This window comes from Patiria miniata, unplaced genomic scaffold (assembly GCF_015706575.1).
Source record: "Patiria miniata isolate m_02_andy unplaced genomic scaffold, ASM1570657v1 HiC_scaffold_3, whole genome shotgun sequence".
NCBI classification, from domain to species: Eukaryota; Metazoa; Echinodermata; class Asteroidea; order Valvatida; family Asterinidae; genus Patiria; species Patiria miniata.
In genome coordinates, this window is record NW_024037069.1 from 38,744,784 (window position 1) to 38,768,179 (window position 23,396).

At 40.3% G+C, this 23,396-nt stretch overlaps 2 protein-coding genes across 2 annotated transcripts; both read left to right on the forward strand.

The window, feature by feature from the left end:
• On the forward strand, nucleotides 1-13,185 carry LOC119738020 (retinoid-inducible serine carboxypeptidase-like). The gene is made up of 14 exons (XM_038212735.1): nucleotides 1-172; nucleotides 2,456-2,580; nucleotides 3,813-3,902; nucleotides 4,663-4,818; nucleotides 5,768-5,842; nucleotides 6,554-6,626; nucleotides 6,763-6,800; nucleotides 7,425-7,553; nucleotides 9,363-9,456; nucleotides 10,069-10,179; nucleotides 11,165-11,227; nucleotides 11,354-11,428; nucleotides 12,059-12,216; nucleotides 13,036-13,185. Exons 1-14 carry the CDS (start codon nucleotides 85-87, stop codon nucleotides 13,096-13,098), a joined length of 1,338 nt encoding a protein of 445 aa, XP_038068663.1. The 5' UTR covers nucleotides 1-84; the 3' UTR covers nucleotides 13,099-13,185.
• Nucleotides 13,186-18,522: 5,337 nt separating this feature from the next.
• On the forward strand, nucleotides 18,523-22,576 carry LOC119737947. The gene is made up of 4 exons (XM_038212625.1): nucleotides 18,523-18,997; nucleotides 21,427-21,556; nucleotides 21,739-21,931; nucleotides 22,127-22,576. Exons 1-4 carry the CDS (start codon nucleotides 18,733-18,735, stop codon nucleotides 22,310-22,312), a joined length of 774 nt encoding a protein of 257 aa, XP_038068553.1. The 5' UTR covers nucleotides 18,523-18,732; the 3' UTR covers nucleotides 22,313-22,576.
• The last annotated feature ends 820 nt before the right edge of the window (nucleotides 22,577-23,396 follow it).

A 23,396-nucleotide genomic window follows, 5' to 3' on the forward strand; every position in this document is an offset into this window, starting at 1 on the left:
ACACATGATCACATCATCAGCGCTTCACTGCACTCCGAGGCGGGACTCAATGCGGAACGAATCACTGCAGAAATTCACGTAAAGATGCGTACTTTCGTGGTATGTGTGTCCCTCATTTGTATAGGGATTGCTCTAGGAAGTCGCTCTGTGTCTGGGGCTTCAACTTTTAGAGGTAAGTATCGGGAAAAAGTGGTCAAAGAAAGAACTTGCCAAGTGACTTCCTTATGCTCCATGAATGGGAAAAAAATCCATTCTGGGCCACCACTCAGAGCTACTGCACAAAGTCTATGTGCCATGACAGAACATTTTGAAGTATTATCAGAAAGAATTTGTGCACTCCTTAAACAGTGTTTCTTCATCAGATTTAATACTTTTGGTACTTTTCAGGTCATCATATTAACTAAATTAAGGAATATGAGTGGTGGCCCAGTGTGGAATTTTTTCCCGTGGGGAGTGTCACTTTTGAAGTGACAAAATCCCCAGCCCCCCGGCAATGCCCGGGGAAAATTTAAGTGACAATCCCGACATTCAGATTTAAGTACGCCAATGGTACTAGTAGCAATGTAATTTGAGTGACCAAAATCCCCACCCTGGGTAGCCCCATCAATGTGGCCAATTTACTGGACTGCCTCCGTAAATAAAGGCCACACGTTCATGTACAAAAACATGATGATGTAGAACTTTGTCAAATTTTGATTTTCACGTTAAGGCTTACTTTGTAGTTTATTTTTGCTTTAGAAGCTCACCCTCTTTAAAGGCTATTCAGAAAGTGCTGCCTTTTTTCAGATGTCTATTTTTCGTGAAATTTCCAGATTTGTTTGCACATGTTTGCGTATAAAAATTTCAACATGAAATTTCACGAAAAATAGACATCTGAAGAAGGCAGTACTTTCTGAAAAGCCTTTAAAAGAGGGTGAGTGTATTATGCTTCTAAAGCAAAAATTAACTACAATAAATGTGAAAATAAATATTTGACAAAGTTCTACATATTTTTGGACATGTTGCAAGTGTGGCCTTTATTTACGGAGGTAGTCAAATAAATTGGCCACATTTATGGGTCCCGCCCACCCTGGGGCATGAAAAACATGACCAAATCCCGACATCGGACCTGGGGCAGCGGGGTGGGGGGGGGGGGAGGTTCATTCCAAACCTGCCCTTGTTCTCGGGCTCTTTCCACAAAATTAAGCTAGCCCTGATATTCATCACGTTATCCTAGCGAACTATTTAGATGATTCCAAACACACACATTTTTTTCTTGTAAAGTGACAGTATCATTCATAGTTTTAGCCAACTGTTTATACAAAACATGAAAGTGTCTTTTGCTCTAATCCCACTAACTGGGTCACTAGAACTCCTTTTTTGACATTTGGGATGTTAGCCTGTCATGCCTGTCGTACTAGCGCCAGGCAAACATCTCAAATGTCAAAAAGGAGTTCTAAGGACCTAGTTAGTGGGACTACTTTTGCTCCCAAACTACACGACTACTTTTCACTTGTCTTGTGCATGGTGTGAGGTTTTTACACTTAACACTTTACAGGTTAATCTTCATTCCTCTCTCTGTCCATCCACACCAACAGGCAACAGTTCATGTTTTACCATCGGTCCCAACTTGGCCGGTCCATTTGGGCCGGCCCAAGTCCAACTATAGCTGTCCTTGAATTTGAAATATCATAGCCCAAAACAAATGGCTCAGCTATTGGTCTTCCTCTGTAGTGTCAGCTACAAATGCCCATGCTTGTGTAAAATTTTGAGAAAAGTTGTCTCTTAAAATCATGACTTTTTTTTTTTTGTCCACGTGATATTCACTATGGAAGTTTCGGAAAGATTTCCATATACGAAGTTCACTAATTTTCCTCTGTATTGACTAACAAGCCCCCAGATAGCAATTTCATGTCATCAAAGTCAATTTGAGCAGTGAGAAAATACAAGCATTTTCTTAGAAAACACTTAGAATTTTTCAGTCCAATCTCGTAGGGTTTGTACACAGGGTGTTGAGTGAACTTCGTATAGTATGGAAATCTTTCCGAAGTTTCTTACCTTGTTAAAAATCAGGGAAAATAAACAGACTGCTCTGCAACTTTATTTCTGTTGGGAAGCGTGACATGGTTGGCGTGATCTAGGGATCTGCCCGATCATTCGATCACGTTGTGCTATCAGTCGATCGTGCCGCCATCGGTCAATCACGCCAATGTTGGGCACGCGATCGGCCTGTGCGATTGGTCGATCGGGCTGCGCTATTGGTCGATTGTTCATCTCTGTGCAATCAAGTGATAGCACATCCACTGATTGCACCCAACATACATACCCCGATTGGTTAAATATGAACAAAAGTTGGGCATAGATGTCTAGTCTCTGCCTTATCCGAAAATTTGGGACTGTCAATACTGTGCATGGGCAAGTACAGATCTGGCAGATACGCCACTGCTCAACACATGCCACATTGTATCTCTCACAGGCAACTCTATCAAGGACACGGAGTACTGGAATTATGTCAATGTGCGTGAGAATGCCTACATGTTCTGGTGGCTGTATTTAGCACAGACAAACCCCGCAACTGCCCCGATTGTCATCTGGCTACAGGTACAGTATTGGCTACGTCGAAAACAATTCAGGCAAGATTAATTATTAGAAGTGTAAAGTTTGGAGCACTGTGGTCCAGTGGTTATGGTGTTTGACTCACGTGCCGTGCGTGGGTTCAAACCTTGATGGGAAACATGGTGCTTGTGTTCTTGGGCAAGACACTTTACCACAATTGCCTCTCTCCACCAAAGAGTACAAAAGGGTACCTGTGAAGGTAGAGACCAGAATGTGCTGATCTTGAGCTGCTGCAGAAACTGGTCTCATGGCCTGATGAACAGGGTAATAATTGTGAAGCGCTTTGAGACCTTTGGTATAAAGCCCTATACATGCAAGCACCGAATACATTTCTATGAGTTCCAGTACTTTGCCATGAGTACGAGTACAAGGTACTTTTTGTCAAGAATATGAAAACAAGTATGAGAACACAATTTCAGAAATAAGTACAAGTACTTTCCATGAGTGTGAGTACGCAAACAGCTGAAAAGTTTTATTTTCTGCCTGTACATATACCTCTTTAAGAACTTTTTCATGAGCATGAGTTTTGTACAACTAATTTGCCATGAGTATGAGAACAATTGAATGTTTTTCTTGCAAGCTATTTTTCTTGCGCGTATGAGTACGAGTATAAGTATATTCCATGAGTATAAAGTGCACTTAGGCTAAAAAAAAAAAGTCTCCGGTTTCTGGTATGCGCGCGCGTCGCCGTAGCCATGCGCGTCGGCAAAATGAAAAAGTTTTTTTTTCAATGGAAGATGATGTCTCAAAACCGCCAAACTCACTGGTTTGACTGGAATCATGCTGCTGCACAATTTTAACGTGTTTTTAGATTGGGTTATGGTCGAGAATAAGCTTTATGTAGCCTCTCTGGACTCCCATATTGCACTAAGTTTAATCGGGCACTATTTGCAGTCATCAGCCGACATTGGAAGCAAAAAAAATCAGGTAAAAAAAAAAAAAAGCCGCGTCGCCGCACCACTTTTTGGGCAAGCTCCATACCAGAAACCGGAGACTTTTTTTTTGGCCTTACGACCAAGAGTATGAAAAAATGAACTTGAGTGTGAGTACTACAACACCAGTTAAGTCATGTGTTTGTCACAAAGGTAATAAGATTTCAAGTAGTCGTTCCTCAGTTTTGAAAATGTTGTGTGTTATAACATGCAAAGTAATCTCCCTCCAAAAAGTGTTACAAATGCTGTATTTCAACATGATTTTATTTGTTAACCTTTATTTAGGGTGGTCCAGGTGGGTCCTCAACTGGCTTTGGCAACTTCCTGGAGATTGGTCCACTAGATGTCAACTTAAAGCCAAGGAACGTAACATGGGTAGGTTTAATTCCCCACTGCGGTCACAAACTTTCCTGACAACAGGCAGAGCGTACTGTTTTTTTTATTGAGGTCCCCACAAAACCATGAGTGGGACCCTAGCTGAGCAGGCAGGCCTTACAGGAACAGAGTGTATGTGAGGGTCCGATCTTCCCAGGCAATACATAATATATTCTGTAAATAGACCGGGGCAAAAGCCATGGTCTGTCACATATGAACAGATTTGCTGATTATTTAGGCAAGACAACCACAACTTGACCTCTAGATTTTGCCCAATCAGCAGGCCCTTTCTATGTCAGGTCTTCAGTCCTTCACCTTTGTCGTGTCTAGACATGTATAAAAATAAGCCCGCACTAGACACAGCAACAAAGGCTTCGGTCACGCTATTGTGTTACGAGGTACGTACATGCCCGGCTGTTGTTGTATTACAAAAACTGCATTCAAATTGACCAATCAAACCATTAGTCCTGATATGGGAATGTAAAGACGTCACGATTTAGGACCGATGTAGTAACATCAACTCCGATCGGCTGGCACACGGCTTGCACATATCTGCATGTTTACACATATCAGACGTTATACAGAAGATTTTGCTCCGTGGATAAGAGGTGATAATCAGACTACACATAATAGTAGATATTTGTGAATTTGAAAGCCATAGACAAATAATTCAGCTAGACAGAGCCTCTAATGTATTTTGGATAATCAAGCGGCCCTACCATCATTAACAGTTTTTCTTTTGTTTTTGTTTGAATTGCAGGTACAGACAGCCAACGTTCTGTTCATTGACAATCCTGTTGGGACTGGATATAGCTACACGACATCACCCGATGCATTTGCCACCAATAACTCCCAAATTGCTGACGATTTGGTGACAACTCTGACTGCATTCTACAAAGATCATCCAGAATTTCAGGTAGCTAAAACTCCCAAGCCTTTTAGAATAAGAGTACCAATTTGGTCTTAAGGGATCTAGGTATATAGGCGTGTGGGGTCTAATTCACAATTCATATATACCTAAGACGGTTTGCCCATTCCCATTGGTCGAGAGCCCGTCACGTGGCCGGTTTTAAACGGTTGATAAAGACCAGCGGGCTGGTCTGAAACACTTTTCCAGTGTCACATGAAATTGGGACTCCTTCTGAAATCCAGCGTGTTTTACCGTTTTTATTGGTTGAACTTTCACAATCCTCATGTAGGCATGCGCCACACTACCAGTGAGTCAGTATTTCATAGTCCTAAATTCACACTACACCGGCACAGCTGCATTTATTCTGCACTACATCGTGCAGTACGTGAGTCGCGCGCCAATCTCCATATAAGGAGTTGTTAAAGACTTTTCGCGAGATGGACATTCCATGATATATAACTAGTTCGAAAAAACATGAGGTAAAATTGTTGAATAAAATCGTTGGAAATATACAACTTTTTATTTGTTTCAACTTTTTGACTGAAAAAAGGTATTTATGAATGGGAAAAAAATGTGTGCTTGGCCGATATTAAACACTATGTTTAAGACCAGCTGGAGTCTTGATGCTGATAATTACCCTTGCCTGTAAATGTTCAGATGGTGTAATGGGTACCAACATTATTAGCTGCAGGAAGTAACCTGGCATCCCATCCAGGAGGAGTAGAAATAGTCTCGGTCATTTTATGCCAAAAGAACCAGAGATAAACCCCGATGTGATTGGCCTTGTTGGCTCGTGACAGACTTTTCTTTAATACATGTATATGGAAGGCAGATAAATTGTCTTGAATGTGAAAGCCAGTTGGTTTAATCCAGTCAAATTAGGGCAGCTAATTCTGTAAAGAAAGATTTGCATGGCTGTTAGTCTGTATTTGACTTTGTATGTGTTTCTTTTCAGGGAAATCCTCTCTACATTTTCTCTGAATCCTATGGGGGAAAGATGACAGTAGGCTTTGGCCAGGCTCTGTTGAAGGTGAGAAAAGTATTAGTGCTGTTATTTGGGGGAAAGAAGAAAATATCAAACTATAGTTCTGCTTAGGGCTGTGCCAAATATACCGAATATTTAAATATTCAATCATCCACTGAATATGTAAAAGCATTTTTGCAATTCAAAAGTCTTTTGGTTTTATTGCTTGTCAAATGCAACACTTTTGAAGAAAAACCACATTTCACAAACAATTTTTGAGCTTCCTAAGGAACATTGGTGCAATTTTCTTGTTAAAAATCTGTAAATATCAGCCATTCCACTACACTGAAAAATTTACATATATATGCATGATGTTCGTTATTTATTAATAAGCTCTTTATCAATTTTCGATAAGTGCAGGTGCCACGAAACCCAATCAGCGCCAATTAGGCTGATGCATGTTAAACTTGATCAGTGCATTTTTGAATATTTGTATATTCAATCATTAAGTCCAAGTTAGAAAAATCAATAATTGACAGCACGAGTTCTCGTTTGTTGCATAGCGGGTGATTTGAAATTCCTATGAGCAGTTTTTTATCCTTGTAGATGAAAGTTCAAAGGTAAAAAGCTTCGTTTTATGGTTAAAATTGCTTCAAAAATTTATTGTCACTGTGGAAAACAAAGTTTAATATATACTACTTTCCTGATATGCAACCGTATTCATTGAATTACAACATAAAACAGATGATGACAAAGTTTTTTTTTTTCATTTTTTAGGCGATAAAAGCTGGAAAAATCAACTGCAAGTTCCAAGGTGTGGCACTTGGAGATTCCTGGATTTCTCCTGTAGGTAAGTAACCGATTAAGTTTATCGGTCCTGATTGTCAACTTCTTTTCCTGCCCTCGATGTTATCACAGAGAAAGGCAGAGGAACTCATGATCGAAAGGACGTGTCAAAACAAACATTTTGTTATATTTTCTTTCAGATTCTGTGAATTCCTGGGGACCGTACCTTTATTCGATTGTAAGTACTTCAGCACTAGCTAGACCGATCCTTTAAATCCCGACTGCGGTAGTGGGCGATGACATATGTCCCTCTCTTCAAGTCCAAACTGCATGTTCTAGCTGTGTGCGTTAATAACACACATGACGCATGTCAGACTTATGTGCATGCATGACAGCTATTAACCACTACTCTAAGCAGTGAGCACAATATGAACCGGGCGATATTTTAGTTATTTTAGTTTATTTCTTGAATTCTTTCTGGTAATGAAACCAAGGATTCCTCAAAAGCGCCCAAGGCACTGTAGCTTGAAACCCTGAAGAAACCTGTAGAAAGAAAGCAATGAGAAGAAATTACAGTGTTAGAAGTGGGAGGAAAACCCCAGAAGAAAATTCCAGGGAAGACCCACAGAATCAAGTAGGGACTGAAACCCCAATCCACATGTGGTCCGGACAGGAATCGAACCCTGGCCACAGCGGTGGAAGGCGAGGGAAGTATTAACCGCTGCGCCAACGTGACTCCCCCATGTATAGGATAATATTACAACTGTTGTTGCCATGGACTGATCAATCAGATTTTAGAACATACTGTTACTAGATTTAATTTGATGATAACCACCATCGTAATTATCATCACTTTCTGCAGTCGTTGCTGGACAACAAGGGACTACAAGCCGTGAACACTGCGGCTAAAGCCGTCGAAGACGCAGTCAACCAAGGAAAATTTGCCGAGGCAACAGAAAAGTGGAATACATGCGAAGATGTCGTTGAAGATGTGAGTACAGATTTGTAAGGCCAACAAAAAATATTCGTTCTCTAGTCAGCGTGCACGGCCATTTTGATCATGCGTATCAATTTATTTTTTTTTCCAAATTTTCCTCGGCTTGTTTTTTTCATAACGTTTTGAAGGCAAAGTCATAAAAGTTGCCATGGATGATGGAAAATGTGAAGGAAAGCATTTAGGGTACCTGGGCAAACGAGGAGGGAACCTTCATGTAGGCAAATGCGGGGCACCAGTTACTCCATTATTGGTATAAAACCCCGAAATTATTATTATTATTAAACCAATTCCAGTTTAAGCAACCTTTGGGAAAAACTTATCAAGATATTGGCAGTTACTGTTTTGGACAACCGTTAGAGATTAATCTAGGGTTGAAGCAATATGGAGGACACAGGCAAATGATGGAGGGCACAAGGTATATGAAGACACAAAAAAGCAAAATAGCACCCACCTTGTCTGTACAATCCAAGCTTTAAAAAAAACCACATCGCCGCATCAATTCCAGAACTTTGGTCTGACCAGAAAGTGGCTATTTGCCTTTGGTTTGTTTTTGGCCTAACTGGCTAAAAAAGTACTCCTTGCTGAGGCAGCAAATCAGGCAGCTGGTATTTCAGGTTTGAGTCTGAATATAACTGTTTCCAGTTGCAAATCCAAGCCATCTACTGATGAGCCATTTAGTTGAGACCAACACACAAGAGTTCTGCACTAGCAAGACATCATGGGTCCAAGTCCCAATCGAGAAAGCGTGTGATTTTGTTCTCACGTCCTCTGACAGCATTGCACGGGGTATACAGTGATTATGAAATTAAGTTGATGCATGAGATTTTTCAGACTTTTGTCTGAAATCAGACTTTTTGAATCTGAGAGAAGGACATTATTTTTACTATAGAAAGGTATGCATCTTTCAGACATTTCATCAATTTTCAGACTTTTTTTATAAATTGACCATCTCTTCCCTGTTGACGGAGGCCATAACCAAATATTGAATTAAAATGCAAAATTCCGTCAAACCAAATAGTGATCAACTCACAAGTTGTGTGCCTTTTTAAAATGCTCATTGGTTCATCAACACCACCACCATTGCTTTCTTGGAACTGACTAAAATCGTAGCAGGGAAACATATGGAGAACTTTGCCACCCATATGTGCAGAAAATCAAAGCCCTGCATGCTCTGCGGTCACACACAACGGTGCATTGACCCGGCAACCTGCATAGCTCCACTGCGTAGACCGCACTATACATAAACAGCAGGTCGACCTCAGAACAAAAGCGATGTCTGATTTGACAAGAAAAGTGCCCCTTGTTCTTCTCAACCAATCTAAATAGTTGTTACATGAATGGAAAGCTTATTGTGTTATCTTTCAGAAACCGTGCGAGGTAATTGTATGCGACCGGGTTCACATGTGTGCTGTTCGAAGAAGTAAACCCGCACCCTCAAAAATGGAGGAAATGTGCCGTGACCTCCGTAGGAAACGCGAAATTTTCACTGAGTTGCCCGTTTTTCAATGAAAAAGTGCACATAATTATTCGCCTTTCATCATAAAGAAATTATATTCATGTGAAAGAGGAAAATCTGTATTTTGTGGTGCGATGCGAGGAAGTAAGTTTAACCAACACACTTTCCGCATATAAACGAAAGTTTGCCCAGAGCGCCTAGACATGAGCCAGTCTTCCCACGTAAACAGAGCTCCACTAGTGGCGAGTGAGCAAATGCTCCCTAGTTCTCCATATGGTGGATGGGCATTTTGACTGTAGCAGGAGGGTTGATTAATTACACTATTTGTTTGTTTTTTAACATTTCAGAAAACTGATGGCGTTAACTTTTACAACATTCTGTCAACTTATGGAGAGAGGTTGTATGAACGCCAAGACAACAAGCCACACCTCGCCCCATTAGGTAATACCACACCTCGCCCCATTAGGTAATACCACACCTCGCCCCATTAGGTAATACCACACCTCGCCCCATTAGGTATAATACCACACCTCACCCCATTAGGTAATACCACACCTCATCCCATGAGGTAATACCACACCTCATCCCATTAGGTAATATACCACACCTCTCCCATTAGGTAATACCACACCTCATCCCATTAGGTAATACCGCACCTCGCCCCATTAGGTAATACCACATCTCGCCCCATTAGGTAATACCACACCTCGCCCCATTAGGTATAAGCACAAGAGTTTACTTTGTTTGTTATATGCTGTTTTGCAATAGCCATTTAAAAAAGTAAGGCACAGCTTGTGTGTGGGAACCTGTTGTACCTCAAATGTGTATTCACTGATGATGAACATTTTGTTCAATGACTCGTTGAAGCAGCCCATGTGACAGATTCTCAACCAATAAAACAAAATTGCCAAAGTGTGATATTCACGAACTTTATTTTGATGTTGGATGCCTATGTGTGTTTCAATGCCTCATATAAAGATGTAAACGGAGGTCATGTGGCTATTTTGTTTTTTAGACCTTAACTTGTTTCTCTCCAATTTTTATTTCTTGCAGAAAAGTTGTACAGAAGGCATGTCCTGCCGTTTCAGCAGGGCGACTTGAATGCTTTGATGAATGGGCCGATTAAGAAGAAACTTGGAATTCCTGAGAACGTCACATGGGGCGGTACGACCAATAAATTTACTATTTATACTGCTTAGCAGGATCAGTATTTAGCAACAGAACCAGCGCTAATAATCTTCCCCCTATTAAAAGTGATTTCCCAGTTTTTGGAGCCAACTTTGGTGCCACTTCCGAAACCATTTGGGCCAGATGTGCCGTATGTCCATAACCATAATAACCTTAGATTTATACGGAAGCAATTGGGATTAAGCGTCTTGCTTAAGGACACAGACAGCAAGTAGTGTTTGGCTTGATAACCCTGTTATTATTATTAATCATAATGATACCAAGGATTCCTCAAAAGCGCCCCAGGCACTGTAGCTCGCAAGCCTTAAGAAACCTGTGGAGAGAAGACAGTGAGAAGAAGTTACAGTTTTAAGGTGACCATGAAGTAAAAAAGATGGACAGCATTATAACTGTAACTGTCGTCCATTGTCCATCAGATCACAATTGAACCCCCTATGAGCTCCGTGCGCTACCAAAAGAGGGTGCCCTTTTACCTAACAACGACGTCTCATGGGCGGGACATTTCGCTGGTTGACGCGCACCGTTCCTTGTGTGTGACGCACGTACACCAGGGGATTTGTTCTATTTAAACGCAGTGGCCACGCTTCGCGGCAAATGAATTGCAGTCAGGCAAGATGGCGTCGGTCAGTCACTCCCAACTGTATTTGCCGGTGAGGGGGTACTTGTGAACGGAGTGGATAGGTTGGGCCTTGATTCAGAAGGGATGCAGGACTCTACAGCCTAACAAATTGTGCTTTTTAATACATGAAACATTTGCCTTTGTGTTTTGATCTGCAGAGTTCTGGACATATTTTCAAAAATAACCACAAAAGGAAAAGAGTTCTGAACAAGTTTATATTCTTACCATGTTTCTTTGCACTTACTTCACTGTACTATAGGCATGTAAAAGGGTTACTGAATATCCAGATTAACATTTTCTGAAAGTTTCTTTTTCATTTCGTCTTTTGTTTGTCATGTACAGGCCAATCTGGTGAAGTCTTTCAAAAACTGAGTGTTGATTTTATGAAGCCAGTTTACAGCGTTGGTAAGTTAAGTCTGTATTCTTATGGCAGTCCTAATTTTACACCACAATGGTTCACAATCATAAATTTCATGCTCCATGTACATGTAGGTCCGTTATCTTATGTTCAAATTGTTTCCTTTATTTCAGTTGATAGCCTGCTGGATTCAGATCTTAATGTGACTGTGTACAGTGGTCAGCTTGATCTGATAGTCGACACAGTAGGTAAGACTCGCAAGTTATCAGTCTTTGTGCTTGAACTTTCAAAGCTAGGCATCAAACAGGGGCCGGTGAGATTTGTCAGGATTTTTCCTGATCTCAGGATTTTTTCCCCTGATTTCAGGATTTTTTGTCAGGACTTTTGCTGATTTCAGGATTTTTTGTCAGGACTTTTGCTGATTTCAGGATTTTTTTGTCAGGATTTTCCCTGATTTCAGGATTTTTTTGTCAGGATTTTCCTGATTTTAGGATTTTTTTTCCAGGACTTGTCCTGATTTCAGGATTTTTAACTTGGAATCCCTTTCGAAATCTGGAATTCCTTAGGTTTTACCAATACTTGGATATTTTACCTCTATAAACGTTTACATGGAACATATACCACAGACACTACGTTGCTCTTGGGTCCTCAGTGACCCCCAAACCATCTGCCGATTTTTGTTGTGGATTTTTCATTTCCCCACGATCTCAGCCCTGATCAAATCCCATGTGCATGTATTGGTGGCTGGTGCTGCCTTCCTCAATCAAATAGCCGGGAGCTACTTGATTGAGGTTGTGTTTTGTCCAATGGAACCTGTAAAGCATCGTGAGGTTTTAGACATAAGACAACCTAAACACTTGTACTCTACTTTTTTCCAGGCACGGAAGTGTGGGTGCAGAAACTGAAGTGGAATGGTCTGCCTGCATTCAATGACAAGACCTGGGCGCCCATCCAAGTCTATGCTGACAAGCCAGCAGCCTTTGTCAAGTCCTATCGCAATTTTGCTTTCTACTGGATCATGAAGGCTGGGCACATGGTAGGGATATATTTAATGTTGGGTTTTCCCCTTCCCCGATATAATTTCAGAACTCTGTATCCTTAGTGCTTACCCATAGGGACTCGCACCCATGAGCTCCTGCTTCATAGTGCAGTGGTCCTGGGTTCGAGTTCCTGCTGAGTTTTCTCACATACCCAATGTTCAGTGTTTATGGTAAAGGACAAAACTCAATATTAAAGGGAATGTACAACATTTGCTTTTGCTGCAATTTTCAGAAATAAACAGATTTGGAGGGATAGTATGTTATAGAAAATATTGTTAAACTGACTTGTTTCACGTTTTGGGCTTGTAGATAATGGAAAAACCAAGAAAACCAATCATGCTCTTGTAGTCTGGTTCCCTGACCCCACTTAAGATAAGAGAAGCAATTTATAGACATCAGGGAATTGTAAGGTCAGAGAATCAGTCTAGCTAGCTTGTGCCCCTTCATAGGTGTGAAATCAATTGCAAAGAAAATGCGGAATAACTAAATATGAATAATAAGTAGCAGTTTTTGAAATAAGCCACTTTTCTCCAACGCTGGTCAAGCATTATTTTCAGACTTATTATTCATATTTAGTTACATGTGCACATGTAGTTCATATACTTTTTGGTCTTAATTAGACCATTAATTTTCTATGGCTTTAGGTTTGAATTGAGTTGCATGACCCAATCTATTTGATATTCCCGGGAACTGCAAGTAATGTTTAAGTCATTTTATATCTTGCATCAAAACTGACCAACTCTGACACCTTGACAGCTACTTCTCATTATGAATGTATCTCATGGTTTTTTTTTTTTCATCTCTGTTTGATCCAGGTTCCTTCTGATGCTCCTGGGACAGCATACAAGATGATGCAGATGGTCACCAATTTGATCTAATCATACTACAGTACTCCAAGTAACTGTTGGCTATGGACCCCATTCCATAGAGCTATTAAAGGGAATGTACAACATTTGCTTTTGCTGCAATTTTCTGAAATAAATGGATTTGGAGGATTAGTATGTTATAGAAAATATTGCTTAAATGACTTGTTTCACATTTTGGGCTTGTAGATGCATGAAAAAAACAAGAAAACCAATCATGTTCTTGTAGTCTGGTTCCCTGACCAAAGATGAAACGGAGCAACTTTTAGACTTTGGGGTATTGGAAGGTCAGAGAATCAGTCAGGCTTGTGTCCCTTTACAGGTGTGTAATCAATTGCAAAGAAAACGCGGAATATGACTAATAATGAAAACTTAGGAGCATTTTTTTTTAAAAGCCAGTAATCTCCAATGCTGGTCATATCCGTCCAGCGTAGGAATAATACCATTTTTTTTTTTAAATGACAGCACACCAGGAGCCACGATTTTACAGGATGCTTTAGACTGTCATTCCCTAACAATCTAGTAAGGTATTTCGTGATAATTTGATCATTTCGTTTTGTCATGTTTGTGATGTTTGCAAATGTTGTATCGTCCCTTTAATTAGAAAATCTTTGCAAAGCAAACATAATTATGTGCCAAGCACAAATATCTGAGAATCAAGTGATATCTGAAGCCGGCCTCCAGAGCAGCAGCTATACATGTATATCTATTGTCAGCCTGTGTCCACGTGATTGTATTTTATATAAAAAAAAAAAATCAAGACATTAGCTCCAGACAAGTGATTCAGAAATTGTGTTAAGCTACATTTACTCAAAAGTACTGGTTCATAAATAAGGATCAACTGCAATATAGTAGGTTTTTGGTACTCACTACTAGTGTGTGTCCTTATAAATTTTGCATTATTAAAATGCTGTGTTGGGAATGAAATGTACTTATAATACCGAAGTGATTTGTAAAGTGGGGAAAAGTCGTGTGAGAAGATGATATTTTTTCACAACTTTTGAACATAACTCCATAATTTTTTTGGCTAACAGCCGTGAATTGTAATATAATATGATCAATATGTGTGCTATTATTAAAAGCACAGCGAAGTAAATTACGAAATTAAAAAACAAATCCATGGTGGCTTCAATATTTCGTTTACAGTTTGCAATGTGCAACTTCAACAGTAATGTATGGTATAAACCAATTGTTGATAACATATATGTTATATTTACTCCTTGCTTATACTATTGTTCATAAAGATAAATCATCAAATTAATGGCAGCTTTTGTACTTCGCAATATCAACTATTTTATTAGCTTTACCACCCTTAGTTCAGACTTGTGCCATTGATGCAATTTTCAGAGGTTTCATAAAAGTCAAAATTGATTGAGTTTTGAGTGATTGACTTTTGAGGACAGGTGATGACTACTGCAATTCTGGCAGGTTTTCCACAAGATTCTCCGCTGTTTTAACAATTTGTACAAGTGTATGCATGTTCTCTCAAATATTTTCTCCTAACTTAGCTTGTTCCTTTTTCGAAGGAAAGTAGTTTCTGAATGTACACTAGCGTAGATGGCTGTCCTCAGTCATGAAATCTTGTGAAACAAGAATTTCCGAATTTCTTTGACTTTAAAATTGCAATGTGTGTGGCAGGTCCGGATTGTTCAGTCTAAAGTAAAAGTACCGTAGCAAAAATATGTGATATTGGTGACGGTGCCTTGAGGACTGACCCTTGCATCTTACGTCACATAGGGGAAGGTCATTGTGCCTCTGTGATATACGCATGCGTAGCCACTACATTTAAATAACAAAACCTCTCAGTGAGGCGCACCGTACAAGGGCTTGCCCACCATATAATTCAAAATTGCTGAAAGCTTTACATCGTTGGACAATCACTAAGTTCGTAAATGTTACCAATCAATGCAACTGACTACTGGCTTAAATTAATAATAAATTAAACACTTTATAAATGAATTTAATTCTAGTACCAAATTATTAATTTTTTTTAAAGAGACGTTGATTAAATTATTAAAGAAAAATTGCAAATGTATTTTATATGGATGTGTTTTACAGCATATTAAAATTTCCATTCTGAAGAAATTTTGTGTGACATTCGTTCTCTTAGCTGCTTACCGTAATATTTCCTGTGAATGAATTGCACACGAAACCATGTTTATGTTGCAATATCGATATCTCGTTGAGCGGTATGCAAATTTTGGGCCGGGGGATCCAGGGGGGCGTGGGGCGCACGCCCCCTTTTTTCCTTCAGACAAACAGAAAGAGAGACTCAAAAAGAGGGAGAGACAAAATTAATAGGGCAGGTCACGTCAGACTGCGCCTGCTAGGATTAGTTGCACATAAGACATTTATTATTGGGTGACGAGACAAAAAATGCAGCGGCGAGCGAGAGGAGGGGAGGTCTATGCTATTGCACGCTATAACCAGATTCTAACAACATCAGTGTTACTGTTGGACAACGGAGGCATCGTAGTCATGAAGTCTCACTCTGTTACGAAAATCACTGATTTCTTCGCATTCAAGCGCCAATCGATGGGGGACGAGGGGACACGTCCCCCCCCCCACATTTTTTTTTCGGGGGTTGGAGATGTCATATTGTTTGTCCCCCCCCCCCCCCCCCCACTTTTTTCGTCCCCGAATAAATTGTAGCCTATATTTGATTCCATAGCTCAGAACTGATTCAAGGACTCCAAACACGAAGATGATGTTTAAATGATGATCTTTTGCTAAAAAAAAAACTGGTAAAGTTGTCAGAAATTGCCTTATATCGCACCACAGAGCATCTAGAATCCAACATTTTTCGGGGCCACGAACTCCACGCCGTAATTAGGGCTTCGCGGTGGCATAAGTTCTGATCAAAGTATGTCCCTTCCCCCTCCCCCTACTTTTGAGAAGCGATTGACGCCCTTGTTTACGCCCCCCCCCCTTGGAAAATCCCGGATCCGCCCATATTGGGGAACTTGGGGAATATTTTCAATTTTTGATGTGGAATTTGCGTATGGTTGATGTAAAATTCAAGATTATAATGGATTGTGCCCTACACTGGAGTATACTCGGTGTTGTGTGATTGTGAGAAGTCACTCGGGTCGGACTCGAACCTACGATCGCCCTCCTAGCTGCTTTAGTGAAGAGGTGTTTTTCACTCAGAATGTACAAAGTCATGTAGGCCCCTATGTTTCCTAATGTCTGTGTTGTCAATATTTGGAATTTAAACAATGAATAAACATATCTATTTGAGGCAACAGTGACGTGGGTTCGAGCCCGCCGGCGGACACTTGTGCCCTTAAGCAAGGTACTTTACCATTCTTGCTTCGTCCTTCGGATGGGACGTAAAGCCGTAGGTCCCGTGTGTTGTGTAATTCACGTTAAAGAACCCAGTAACACTTGTCGCTAAGAGAAGGGGTTCGCCCCGGTGTCCTGGCAGTGGCCGCAGCACCTTATAAACCCTTATAAGGTGCTACATAATGGGTCTCATAATTTCTCATGTACTTCATTCATCTAATAATATAGACATTAGTTCAGTCGGAAAAGGGGGGTATCGTGCACCCTCGGAAATCAATTTCTAATCAACGTGTCTAGGTCAGAAAAAATGCGTAGAAAACGATTTGCTATGTTAAAAAATTCAAAAAATGTCCCACGTATTGTTTTTATGCAAATTAGTGCCGCCATTACCGAAAAATCTATTTTTAATTATATCTCAGCCAATATTGCTGATAACTGAACGAACTAGGTGTCTAAACCCATGTTTTCAAGGTCAGAGATCACAATAAAACTATTCTGGAAGTGACCACATGTGTCTGTGGCATAGGAATATGCAAATTAGTGCCGCAAATACCGGAAAGTCATGTTTTTGGCATATCTCGGCCAATATAGCACATAACTACACCAGTAAGGTGTCTAAACCCATGTTTTGAGGGTCAAGTATAATTAGAAGACCATTCACGAAGTAACAATGTGTGTCTTTGGCATGAAAATATGTAAATTATAAAGTGTCGGTTTATCCGATATTTGATTTTTAGCCAATATATCGGCCAATATTTCACATAACTACACAAATAAGGTGTCTAAACCCATGTTTTGAGGGTCAGGTATCATTAGAAGACCATTCACGAAGTAACTATGCGTGTCCTTGGCAGGTAAATATGTAAATTCAAAAGTGTCGATTTATCGTAAATTTGATTTTTAGCCAATATCTCGGCCAATATTGCAGCTAATGTTGACAGAAGGGTTTTTGATAAGCAATAATGATCAAAGTTTATTTTAAGCCATTATATTTAAAATAAACTGTACTATTGGCTGAAATTGAATATAATATTGGCTAAAAATCAATTTTTTGATAAACCGGCAAATTAGAATTTACATATTTTCATGCCAAAGACACACATAGTTACTTCGTAAATGGTCTTCTAATGATACCTGACCCTCAAAACATGGGTTTAGACACCTTATTGGTGTAGTTATGTGCAATATTGGCCGAGATATTGGCTAAAAATCAAATATCTGATAAACCGACACTTAATATTTTACATATTTTCATGCCAAAGACACACATAGTTACTTCGTGAATGGTCTTCTAATGATACTTGACCATCAAAACATGGGTTTAGACACCTTACTGGTGTAGTTATGTTCTATATTGGCCGAGATATGCCAAAAACATGATGTTCCGGTATTAGCGGCACTAATTTGCATATTCCTATGCCACAGACACATGTGGTGACTTCCAAAATAGTTTTATTGTGATCTCTGACCTTGAAAACATGGGTTTAGACACCTAGTTCGTTCAGTTATCTGCAATATTGGCTGAGATATAATTAAAAATAGATTTTTCGGTAATGGCGGCACTAATTTGCATAAAAACAATACGTGGGACATTTTTTGAATTTTTTAACATAGCAAATCGTTTTCTACGCATTTTTTCTGACCTAGACACGTTGATTAGAAATTGATTTCCGAGGGTGCACGATACCCCCCTTTTCCGACTAAACTACATAACTTCCAGTGCTTTGAGTGCCTATACTCCGTTGCGATAATGCCTGAATAGGTTTCTGCAACGTAACCATACAGATACAGATACAGAAGCAGGACACTCATGCGGTCGGTCGGTCAGATTTTGTTGATGAACTTGGACGTGTTTGGCTCAATGGATCGTTTAATTGAATTGATTTCACAATTTAAGGTCCGCTCTTTTTCTTCTTCATTTTTATCCATTTGTTTGTTTCATTAAATATCCACATAAAGGTTTTGGCAGATCTTCTAAAGTTCAATTGACTGTGTGTGCAGGCTTCCATATTTGTGTACGCTCATAGCGTTTTTATAATCCCTTTCTATACACAGAAATATATAATAGGGCCTGAGGTTTATAAGATTTCCATGGACTCGTAGCTATAGCTGCATGAACGGCTTTTCATTGAAGCTTTGAAGGACTGTATGTCCCCGGGGTCCCTAACAGTGTACGCTGTACGGATCAATGGTTATCACTATTTACTTAACACCATGTAACCTATACAGTTTGTACCCTTCAACTGTGTCTGATAAAATGGCGGGTATTTTTCTAGTAAGTGGTTGTCGAAAGACCGCCACATGCATTACATATACACGGTAACTGTCCAACTTGTGAGCTGATGATACCATTCTACCTCCGTGATGATACCGCGTGACTCCATGCGTTGCCGGTCGAACATGTACGCCCAATTATTCTGCGTCCTACAATGTTGCAATGCTACAATGACTTTGCTGTCGGCGGAGTTGACCGGTACCAAGATAGACAGCAGAGAATCGGGCCCGGTGAATGTCCAGTTGTCAGAATGGCTCTGGAGGGGAAGCGAGAGTCGGGCTCTAGCCCAAAAGGCGCTGCATTCCGGGTTCATAAAGGGAATCAAGTCAGGTCTGCTGGATCCCAGACATTTTGGTAATTATGAGCTACACGTATGACTGAATGCATTCGTAAATGTATGGAAAATGTTGACGAGTAACTTTTGAAAACAGAGGGATAATTGAGGAGCTAGTTCTTGTATTGGTGAGGTTGGTTGGTCGGTCGGTCGGCTGGCCGGCCGGCCGAATTGCTAGTTTACTGGCTGCGTGGTTGGCTGCCAGGCTGGTTGGATTCTTTGTTGGCTTGATGAGTGGTCGGCCATAGTTTGCTGATTGGTTGGCTGGTTGACTGACTACTGCTAGGTGGCCTGCATGGCTCGCCAGCAGTAGTTACAGTTTATTAAGCTGGCTGAGTGACTGACTAGTTGCTTTAGTTGGCTGGCTATTGCTCGCTATGGCTAGCTGGTTGGGTTATACTTATAGTGGTCACCTGTTTGGCTGGCTGCAGGGTTGCTGGTTGGCTGTCTGGCGGTTTATTAAGCTGTTTGGGTGGCTGGTTTGCTGGCTGGTTATCCGCCTGGTTTGACGGTTGGCTGCAGACTGGTTCCCAGCTAACACATCACGTTGCCACAACGTTGTGCAAAGTTGTGAAAATGTTGTGATTTGGTAACGTGTCACTATGACATTCAAGCAACGTTGACACAACGTTTGACTGTATAATTGTTGGTTGTAAAAATGTTGTATATTGGTAATTTGTACAACGTTGTACGAAAGTCATCATATGACATTGTATTGACGTTGTATGGTGGTCGTTTCACAATCGTTGTAATAAAGTAATAAATATGACGTTGTGGTTACGTTAAATGTAGGTGTTTTCATGACGTTGTTTTTAAGTTGTCAATGTTACGTTGTCAGAACGTTGTAATTTAGAATGTTTACAACGTTGCTGTGAGGTTATAATCATGACGTTGAGTTAACGTTCCATCTACGTTATTTTATAACGTTTTTTCAGTTGTGAAAATCACATTGTCACGACGTTGTAGTTTAGTATTTCAAAACGTTGCTGTGATGTAAAAATCATGACGTTGTTGTAACATTGTACGTGGGTACGTTCACAACGTTGTTGGTATGTTGTTATTCTCACGTTGTCATGACGTTGTAGATAACAATGTACACCACGTTGCTGTGTTCATGACGTTATGATGATGTTGCATAAAAGTCTCATCATTTTTGTTAAGTTGTAAATATCATGTTGTCGTGACATTGCAGTTTGGTATTTTCACAGCGTGGCTGTTATGTTGAGAGCTCACGTTGCTGTAACGTTTTATAAAGGTGTTTTGACACTGAATTTAAGTTGCAATTATGCTGTGCGTTACGATCCATGCTGTTGTGGTATTGACAAAAACATGGTGATTACGATTTACTGAATGTGAAGTGAATATAATATGTTTTAATCAATGATGTTTTATTTGATAATAATTAACATTTGGGTGCCGCCTTGCATTAATAATGTAACTCATGAAATTTCGAACATCATCATGTTTGTTTTGTCGTAGTAGGAATATAATGTTTCCAGATATTTTTCTAATGGTCTAAGATGGATGAGATCGTGGTCAAAGCGCGACTGTTTCCTGCTCATATTCATTGTTGAATACTCAATGTATACTTGTACTTTATTGCACACACCAACGTAACTAGAAATATGATTCCCGTTCTCAAAGAAAATATTACCATGGCGCATGCGCATCAGCAGAAATTCCACGTCCAGACCGCGTGATAGCTCATTTGAATTGCTCTGCTCAGTCGAGTCAGCAATCGAGCAGCAGCAGCTCACTATAACGGTCGCCGACTCGCCGTCCAGTTGATGTGAAGTAGCCATGGTCGCCAAGCAAGTTATTTTTACTACAGCATTTCTTAGAAGGTAGGAATGAAATTGTCTGTATCTTGACTTCATTCTTGTGTCGAACACAATTGGCGGGTTGACTACCTGACTTGCAGACATGCCTGCTTAAATGGCTGGTTGGCTGGATTGGTGGTTGGCTGCTTGGCTGGCTGACAGGCTGGTCGGCGCTTGGCTATCGTGAGCTGACTGGCTGGCGGCTGGCTGGCTGGCTAGCTGACTGCCCGACTGACTCCCTCCCCGACATGCAGGCTTTTAGTAGGCTGGTTGGATGGATGGCTGGCTGGCTGGCTTGCTGGCTGGCTGGCCGGCTGATTGCTGGCTCGGACTGATCTTTGCAATGGCAAGGCTATAGCTAGCTGTCTGACTAGATGCATGTATTTGGCGGGCTGGCTGACTACTTGGTACTTGGTTGGTGGTCCTCCAAAATATTCCATCTAGGGAATTTAAACTTGAGGTGTGGTGTGGCGAGAGTGGTCGAGATTAAATTTTGTCACAAAGAGCATTCCTAAAGGAGTCTGGATTTGTGAGAGCAACTGTTGGCGTTTTTTTCTTTTTGTCTATTATTAAAAGCTTGCGTCTTTCTCCTATATTTACATTTTCATTTCATCGACTTGATTTTGCAGGTAGCTTTTTCGTTCAGGATGCTGTTTTCTGTTTCCACGTTGTACAGCATCTCAAGATTGCACTGCAGAAATATCCCAGTGATTCTACACTTACTGCCGTCTTGCAAGAACAAATAAGAACTAACGAAAAGTAAGTTACCGATTTCCTTTTACAACAAGTCAAGGCGTGTTAATCATTGCGCATTGCGAAATTACGCCTTCATAAAATGACTCAATAGAAATGTGCATCTGATTTGTTGAGCGCTCAACTTTTGTTACAAACTTTTGACGAGACGAGGTGTTAATCTTCGCTTGACTCTGCAATCATTTTAGGTATACTCGTGATCTGTTCCAGCAATGGCACATTGCCAATCCGAACGGGATTTTGTTGGGGAAAGCTGCGGAAGAGTACGTCAAGTTTGAACGGGAAGTTGCCGAGGATATGAGCCCCCTGTATCTGCTGATTGCCATGCTGCCTTGTGAAAAACTGTGGAGCTGGTTAGCTATGGAACTTCAATATGAAATTGTAAGTTTTATTCACCAACAAAGGAACAATGTCATGAATCTGATTTCGATATCAGCGAAGAGTCGTCGCTGTACTATAACGAGTCGAATTGAATTCGTTCAAAGCGTTTGATTAAGTCAGCGTTCCAGATTTCATTCAAATTTAACTCGCAAACGGCTTATTCCTCCCACACGGTTTTCTTCACGTCTCTTGCAGAGCGCCACCAACGTCTACCGCTTCTGGGTCGATGATCACGTCAGCATCGACCCCGTGCTCGCCACTTTCATCGACGAAAACGCTGGGCGGTACAACGTAGACCTGGACACGGCCATGTTCATCTACCAGAAAGCTTTGTATTGGGAGGGGGAATTCTTCGAGTCGGCAAGTGCAGGCTCGAATTAGATTTTTCATCCTCTTTTAATATAGGTTTTCCCGGCTATTTTAAACAATTTTTCATTCAAATTAACCAACTCTATATCATTCAATTTCATCCACGAAAAATTTCACACAACAAAACCAATTAGTAATTTACCATTCAATTTTAAAGTTTGGTCACCCTCTTTAGTCACCGAGTCGAGAATTTTCGTCACTACCGATCAAATTCGTCTAAGCTGTTGCCGAAGGGAAGCATTCGGAGATCGAATTCGTCTCAGTAGACGAATTTGATTTCCGAATAACAATGTTTGGCGTAGACGAGACGAAATCGAATACTCCGAAATTTGCTTGAACTCGGAATTTGAAATTGTCCGACAAAAGACGAAATTGAACATTGAAAGTGAACTAAATCAATGTTGATGGACGAATTTGAATATTAGAACCGGGAATTCGAATGATGAACGTTTTAAAATAGCCGAGAAAATCTATACTTAGTAGTGCAAAAAGGTCAAGGAACTGGATTGTATATACATGGAATGTCTAGAAGTAGTACTTTTAAAACTGCTTAGAGCCTTTCGTGCGAATGTGATAGACATTCTTAGTTCAAGACGGTTTTGTCCCTTCTACACACACTAGACCTTACAGGGGATAATATAGGTTTCCCCAGCTATTTTAAAACATGTTGCATTCAATTCACCAACTCTGACATTCAATTTCATCCGAGAAAAAAATTCACACGCTTTTACCAAAGCCAATTTAGTCATTGACCATTCAACTTCAAAGTTTGGTCACCCTCTTTAGTCATCGTGTCGAGAATATTCGTCATTACAGATCAAATTCGTCCAGGCTGTTGTGGGATGGCAGCATTCAGAGTTCAAATTCGTCTTTTAGTCAATCAAAATTAGTCAGGTGTGTTCTAGAGAATTTTCCTTGTTTCCCCAAGGACGATTTGGCATATTCGCTGGCAGGATTTTTCGGACCAAAGCAGAGTACTGATCTCAAGGAAGAGTTACCAAAAAAAGTAAAGATTACCAAGATAAACAATACAACATTATTTAAAATAAACAAAAGAAAAGAAAAGTCTGACAATGAAAAAAAGGAAACTACAAAA

Bases quoted from the DNA above. Each gene is read 5' to 3' on its own strand.
- LOC119737947 (XM_038212625.1), top strand. From the start codon at position 18,733: ATGATACCGCGTGACTCCATGCGTTGCCGGTCGAACATGTACGCCCAA. The intron at 21,557-21,738 runs GTAAGTTACCGA...CAATCATTTTAG, and splicing joins CAAATAAGAACTAACGAAAA to GTATACTCGTGATCTGTTCC. The intron at 21,932-22,126 runs GTAAGTTTTATT...CGTCTCTTGCAG, and splicing joins TGGAACTTCAATATGAAATT to AGCGCCACCAACGTCTACCG.
- LOC119738020 (XM_038212735.1), top strand. From the start codon at position 85: ATGCGTACTTTCGTGGTATGTGTGTCCCTCATTTGTATAGGGATTGCT. The intron at 11,429-12,058 runs GTAAGACTCGCA...ACTTTTTTCCAG, and splicing joins TCTGATAGTCGACACAGTAG to GCACGGAAGTGTGGGTGCAG. The intron at 12,217-13,035 runs GTAGGGATATAT...TGTTTGATCCAG, and splicing joins TCATGAAGGCTGGGCACATG to GTTCCTTCTGATGCTCCTGG.